Source organism: Arachis ipaensis, chromosome B1 (assembly GCF_059453495.1).
Source record: "Arachis ipaensis isolate K30076 ecotype BB chromosome B1, ASM5945349v1, whole genome shotgun sequence".
Classification (NCBI taxonomy): Eukaryota; Viridiplantae; Streptophyta; class Magnoliopsida; order Fabales; family Fabaceae; genus Arachis; species Arachis ipaensis.
In genome coordinates this window covers 120,355,322-120,362,552 of record NC_142436.1, presented here as the reverse complement: position 1 = coordinate 120,362,552, position 7,231 = coordinate 120,355,322, and the positions used below count along the sequence as shown (strand labels likewise).

Sequence of the window (7,231 nt, the reverse complement as noted above, 5' to 3'; positions counted from 1 at the left end):
GTAGGCTCCGTCGGTCTCCGGTCTGGGTGCTCGATGACCTGGCCGGCTCCAGCTACTGGCTCCTCCGATGCAGGCTCCTCGGCCTCTGGCTCTGGTGTATTAGGAGGAGGTGGCCCAGGGTCTCTACCCTCAAACTTCGCCACTATCCACTGGAAGCGACGAGCATTGCGGCGCTCGTAACGGTGCACGGCCTGGAGGATATCTCGACATAACTCATACGGTGTCTGAGGTCGGGCTGTGGGTACAGGAGCTGTGGGAGGTGCTGATGAAGGCTCAGAGGTCTTCCTCTTCTTCTGGGGTGGCCCATCATAATCTCCGTATGGCAGATACGGCTACTTACTGATGTAGACAGGCGTCCGGTCTGTTGGGCGTCTCTCTACACCAGACAAGGCTGCTAATTTGGTGATCAGAGATGGGAAGGGGACATTGAATTTCTGCTGTAAGTTCACTTTCATCATCGACTCTCTGATGAAGGAAAGAATAGAGATCCTCTTTTTCTCTAGAATAGCCCATAATATCACTGTCACATGAATCTTGATATGCGTGGCATGTGTGCTCAGAAGGATGTAATCGGCAATGAGCTACTGTCAGATCCTTGCCTCTGGGTTGAGGTCTGTGCACGCAATGCTCGAGGGGACAGGCTGCTCCCCCTTGCTGTATTCCCATGTAGCCTCAGGTTGGCCAATCTTTTTCAGGACTGCATCCAAAGAAATTTTGCCCGTGGTGATGTCCGTCATTATTTGAGTATAAGCATACCTAGCCTGAGGAATATGCGAAATGTCCAAAACATCCTCTAAAGCAGTATTAGAGGTGTCCAAGGTGACACCTCTTAAAAAGACAGTTTGGGCGTCCCTCTTGAGGAGATTGGCGTAAAATTCCTTGACCTGGTGTTCATTTACTTCCACCGGGTCGGATTTTACGAATTTCCAATGATAAAAATTGATTCTATTTAGAATGGTATCTACATATTTCTCAGGCAGGTTTAGCTTCCTCTCATAATAAAAGGCGCGCTTTTCTAGCTTTTTATATTGCTCTTGGGCCTCGGAATTGATAAAAGTGTCCGGTTTGTCACTGGGAGGCATGGGAGGAGGGCGAACCAAGGGGTTGGCTTTCTTCTTTCCCTTGCAGCCCATCCTGAAAAAGAAAAAAATAGAATACAACTCAGGGAACAGATAAAATCGTCGAAAGAAGAAGGATATAAGCAAACAATTCAATTAAGAGCCAGTCAGATAAACAGATATCAATCAGAGAAAAACATGTGTAAACAGTAGAATGTTCCAAAGAGAGTCTATTTTCCCAAAATCAAGCAACCTAAGTAATAAATGAATGAATGAACAAACAATGAAAGCATACGTAGGACTTAGATGTATGTTGTGAGTGAATTGAGTTCAAAGAGATTGATTAGTGCCATTGTGCCTTGGAAATTAGAAGAGTTTGGAAAAATTAGCACAAATGGAAACAATCAAAGTCAGAGTGAAAGCTTGCACTCATCCATGTTGAAAAGGTAGGAATTGATCACATATACATAGCCTTTTGTCCAAAGCAATGGTTGATTGAAAAACAAGGTTGCATTGCTCAAAAAACTTAAAGGAACAAGTGGCTATGTACATGGCTGTGATGTTAAACACTCATGGATAAGCCTTTGATCAATTCACATAGAAAGTAATGCATGTACTGCTGCCAATGACACCAAACAGATTTCACAATTGGAAGTTTAAGGCAGGTTTGGTGTTTAAGCAAAAGGAAATGAGCAGTATGTACACGTTGCAGCAATTCAGCATGCTATGCACTTGCAAAATGCATCAAACAGAATAAGTTTCAGCTTGCAATGGCAGTTTGATGTGTAAGTATGAATAATCAAATAAGTGCTCAGCTAACAGTGTATTTAACGAAATGTAACATGCGTAGGAACAATGAACACCAACAGAAGAGGCAAGGCTGTAAAATTCTGGTTCAAAAAGATGTTCAATCAGAAACACAAGTACAAAAAATAATTCTTTGCATGAGACAGCCACATTCAGCAGAAAAATTTGCACAGGTAAGAATTTAAGAATGTGGAATGGAAGGAAATTCGAAACTCATGCTGATCAGGCAAAGTTACTGAATCAAAAAATCCCATTCAAGCATTACATCAAGCAAAATATGTGCAGAAATCAGCAGCATCAATCATGCTCCACTATGTATTGCAGCATTCAAAATCAAGCAAAAACAACAGCATGGAGTCTCAGACTCAGTAGCATTATCCAGTCTTAGCAACATTCAGTAATACTCAGCCAGCATCATAGATTCAATCCAGAAATCACAAGTCATCTAACCTAAGACCACCTAATAACTAAAGAAAATTTAAAAACAGAAATAAACAGAAGTAGAAAACAAGAAGAAAGGAAACAGGGCAGGGCAACAGGGGTTGAACCTGTAATGCAGAAGGAGAGGGCAAGGGAAATAGACTGAGAAGGGAGTGGCGTGGTCGCGGCGGCACAGAAGCTCGGCGCCGCTGATTGCTGGTCACCGGACAGTTGGCGCGGCCTAGGGCTAGCGCGGAGCAGGAAAGGGAGGGGGAAAGGGGAAATGTGAGAGAGAGAGAGAGAGAGAGAGAGAGAGAGAGAGAGAGAGAAAAGAAGAAGAAGAAGAAAGAGAGAAGGGAAGAGAGAGAGTGTGTGTGTGGCAGCGATAGCGGGGCGGTCGCCGGCGGTGGTTGGTCGCACGGTGGAGGGAGAAAGGGGTTGGGAGAGTGTGTGTGTTCAAAGGAAAGAGAGGAAGGGGTTAGGGTAAGATAGAAAATGAAGCGCGAGCCCCTGATCTTTTCGAATTAACGTTCGAAAAGGGGCCGGTGCGGACGCACCGGGTCGTGTGCGAACGCACACAGGGGAGAAAAGAGTGGTATGCACACGCATAGGGTCGTGGGAGCGCTGCGAGCAGGAGGTGAAACGCAACCTGTGTGGGCACACAAAGGGTGTGCGGACGCACAGAAGACGGAAAAGGTTTGGGTGCATATGCACAGCTTGTGCGCGCGCTGCGACTAGGAGGTGTTGGTCAAGCAGTGCGGGCGCACAGAGGGATGCGCTCGCACACGGGGTCTCTCTTTTTTTTTTGAAAGGAAAAGAGCGCGTGCGGCCGCAGCATGGTGTGCGGACGCATAGAAGGGAAAAGATGGGGGTGTGCACACGCACAAGCCGTGCGTGTGCTGCGAACAGAGGGGGTTTTTAGGTGCGTGCGGGCGCACATTGCTGTGCGGATGCACAGGAACTGGAAAACATGGGAGCTGTGCGCACGCATGGGTCTGTGCGGATGCACAGGACTCTGTTCCTGCAACAAAAATTTTAGCTCTAAGGCACCAAACTTGATGTCCAAAGCAGGTTTTCAAGCCCCAAAACGTCACAAAACTCCCAAAAACACCTTATTTTACTAAAACTACTCAACAAACATCAAAATAAAACAACCAACCAAGCAAACTAACTAATTATTCATGAAACAAAAGCTAAAAGAGAGAGAGAATGTTAGAAGGATATTACCATGGTGGGGTGTCTCCCACCTAGCACTTTGGTTTATAGTCCTAAGTTGGACTTGGTGAGGAGATCCTTGCTATGGTGGTTTATGCTTCCACTCCCCCTTGAATCTCCATCCAAGTTTGCTATTGATTTGACCTCCGGGGTCCCAATTAGGTTTCATCAAACTGATGAGAGACTTCAAGCTAATACTTAGGATCCAATTTGGTTGACTCTTGCAACATATGCCCGGATCCCATATTTGAGTTCTTCTATCACCACTGACATGCTTGTGCACTCCCCGGAATCCACAAAAGTGACTCTTGCGCCAAAATTGAGCTTCAAATGTTGGATTGGCTCCATTAATGAACTTCCCATTCTTTAGCCAATTAACATTCTTCTTTTCTCCATCCACTACCCCAAGAAAGATTCGAAGTTGACTATCTGTTTCTAAAACGGCATATTGATGTGGGCCTAGAAATCTTGTTGGAGACTCCCTCACCCACTCAATTCATTCTTGCACAACTAACTTCACCTCTTGGCAACTAATATCTTCCTCAACCTCTTTTGAATCTTCTTCATCATCACTCAAGTCAAAAATTGGAGGTTGTGTGAAGTCCACATCAACATCTCCTTCTAAATCCAATAAAGGAGGTTCACGAAGGTCATAGAATGAACTACCCAAGTTGGACAAAAAATCTTGAATGATGGAATCCTCTTGATCAATTCCTACCCATTCTTCATTTATCTCCTCTTGCACTTCATGTTGTGCCTCAACTTCTTCTTCTTGATTTTGCAATTCTTCTTTCAATCCACACTTTTCACTTGGTCCCACACATTCATCCACTCGAATTTCTTGCTTGTGGCATGAACTCAATGAAGCTAAATGATCCAAAGTTTTTGCTAAGGTAAACAAAACTTTTTCTTGCTTCTTCCGGAACTCTTGTTGTTCTTGAATGAGCATGAAAAGTACTTCTTGTGTGGCTTGATCCATGTATGAAGATGAGGATTGAGGGGATGAAGGTTGACAATCAAACTCATGAGGGTAAGGGTTTTGGTTTTGTATGTAGTGAGGGTGTAGTGTGCAAGATTGGTGACTATGAAGGTAAGTGTTTGGGTTCCATTGGGGTGCATTGTGGCAATAGCGTGAAAAAGTCATTAAAAAAATATAAACAAAAATCTACTAATCAAAAGCAAACAAACAACTAAAAAGAGCTATTTACACTATTAACATATTCACAACAACCAAAAGATATAACATCGTTGGCAGCAATCCCCGGCAACGGTGCCAAATTTGATAAGCGAGGATTTATTGTGTATGGTTTGGAATCAATCAAAGACAAGAATCAATTCGTTGGTAGCATAGTCCAAACTGACAACGAATTCTCACTATCAAATATTAAATTCAAATCAAAACATAAACCGAGAGTAGTTAAACCTCGGGTCATTCTCCCTAGGAATGCAGATGAAATGTTACTTCTTTCGGTTGTGAAGAGGGAAAAGGGGGGTTTCAAGCATGGAATGAAAGATTAAAAGAACTAAGCAATAAAAGAACTAAGAAATGAGCAAAATTGGAATTTGATGCAGCAAACGTAAATAGGATCAAAACTAGTGAAAATGCAATTAAAGAGCCTTGACTTGGGAGTGAGGATCCAAGGAATCCTATCATTGCCATAACCACAACTATGGTAATTATCATGAGTCAATCTCGCCTAGTCAACCCCAAGGACATCACCGCAAACTCGTAGTGTCCATAGCGCGTCCTAAATGCAGTCTTAGGGATCCATCAAGTCAATCTTGGAAAACACTCCGGCTCCTTGCAATTGATCCATCAAGTCATCTATCCTCGGCAGCGGGTACTTATTCTTCACCGTCACTTTGTTCAACTGTCGGTAATCCACACACAATCGCATTCCTCCATCCTTTTTATTTACCAATAAAACTGGCACTCCCCACGGTGATACACTCGATCGAATGAACCTCTTGTTCAGAAGCTCTTCCAACTGAGCTTTTAATTCTGCCAACTCTATTGGAGCTATACGGCGTAATTGACACTGGTCTGGCTCCCGGCACCAATTCAATTGCAAACTCAATCTCCCTTTGAGGTGGGAATTCAGGGATATCTTCCAGGAATACCTCCAAAAAGTCTCTAACTACCGGAATCTGATCCAAGTTCTAGGCATCACCCAACGCATTAGCAGTCAACAGGATATAACCCTGACACTCTTCTCCACTACAATGCACCATTACAAAGTTCAGGTAATACCCCACAGCTACCACCGCTCCATTTTTCCCTTCTGGCATAAAATGAATTGACCGCTCAAAGCAATCCAACAAAACCCGATTCTTCGACAACCAATCAAACCCCAAAATCATTTTCAATCCAATCATTGGCAAACAGATCAAGTCATGCACAAAGTCTCTACCCTCAAGCTTGAAACCTACTTGCCTACACCTTGACCTACTCATAACTGTCTGGTGCGGAGCATGTACATGCAGATCAAAAGCTAACTCTGACACTTTTAAGCCTAGTTCCTCAACCTTAGCAAACGAAATAAACGAATGCGATGCTCCAGTATCATATAATGCAATTAAAGTCTTATCACCAATTAAACAAATACCTCTCATTAACGGATCCGCCTTGGAAGCATCATTGGCGTTCACAGCAAAGACTCGACCTTGATGCTGACCCTGACCCGCATTCTGGTTCTTCCCACGAGTGCAATCCCTCGCAATGTGGCCAGGCAACCCACAACTGAAGCAACCACCTAAACCAATCTTGCATGAGTCATAAAGATGAAAATACCCACAACGCACACAAGTCAAATCCGGAGAATTCTTACTCTGATTTCCTCTCCCCTTAGCATACTAAAACTGATTCTGATTGTTCTTTCTAAAGCCTCCTTGCCCTTGAGGTGGATATCCTCCTCTCTTGAAACTCTAACCCCTCGGATGGAAATACTTGCTACGTCCTCGACTAGAACATCCTCCGTGTGTTTCCTTGGACGAAGCTACCGTCTTGGCATACTCTTCCACCACTCTCGCCTTGTTTACCAAGTCAGAAAAAGTATGAATCTCCATTGGAGCCACAGCAGTCATAATGTTGTCCTTCAACCCTCTCTGGTACTTGATGCACTTCCAGCTCTCGTAGGTCTTCGGGGCAACCTTACATACCCTAGAAAATCTACAAAACTCCTCAAACTTGCTTTTATAATTAGCCACGGACAGGGAACCTTGCTTCAGCTGCATCAGTTCCATCTCCTTTGCTTCCCTTGCAGACTCAGGAAAATACTTCTTGTAGAAGGCCGTTTGGAAAACATCCCACGGAACATCGGCGTTCTGGAGTTGTAGTAAGCGGCACTCGGCTTGCCACCAATGCTGGGCCTCTCCCGCCAGCTGATAAGCAGCAAATTCAACATATTGATTGTTCGGAACGTGCTGCGCCTGTAAAGCACGCTCCATGGCTTGAAACCAGTTTTTCGCCTCTGTAGGATTGGTTGATCCTCAAAAAATTGGCGGATGAACCTTGAGAAACGTCGTCAAGGTCATCGGAACACCTCCCGTGTTATCGCTGTTTCCCTCAGCATTATCATTGGCATTCCCTTCGCCATTTCCATTGCCATTTTTGGCCGGTTGGCCTAATCTCTGCACTGCTTGCAGAGTCGTAGCAGCATTAGCTTCCATGGTATTAGCGAGAGTCGCCATTGCCGCCATGAATTCGGCATGGTTGTCCGCTGGTTGCTCAT

The 7,231-nt window shown here is 44.4% G+C and overlaps 1 protein-coding gene across 1 annotated transcript; it reads right to left on the bottom strand.

The window, feature by feature from the left end:
- Window positions 1-5,260: 5,260 nt before the first annotated feature.
- Window positions 5,261-6,947, bottom strand: LOC148578142 (uncharacterized). Its single transcript, XM_088502972.1, has 5 exons — window positions 6,778-6,947; window positions 6,448-6,660; window positions 5,931-6,240; window positions 5,511-5,660; window positions 5,261-5,407 (listed from the first exon to the last, which is right to left on the bottom strand). The coding sequence occupies exons 1-5, from the start codon at window positions 6,945-6,947 to the stop codon at window positions 5,261-5,263; spliced, it is 990 nt and encodes a 329-aa protein (XP_088359098.1).
- Window positions 6,948-7,231: the final 284 nt, after the last annotated feature.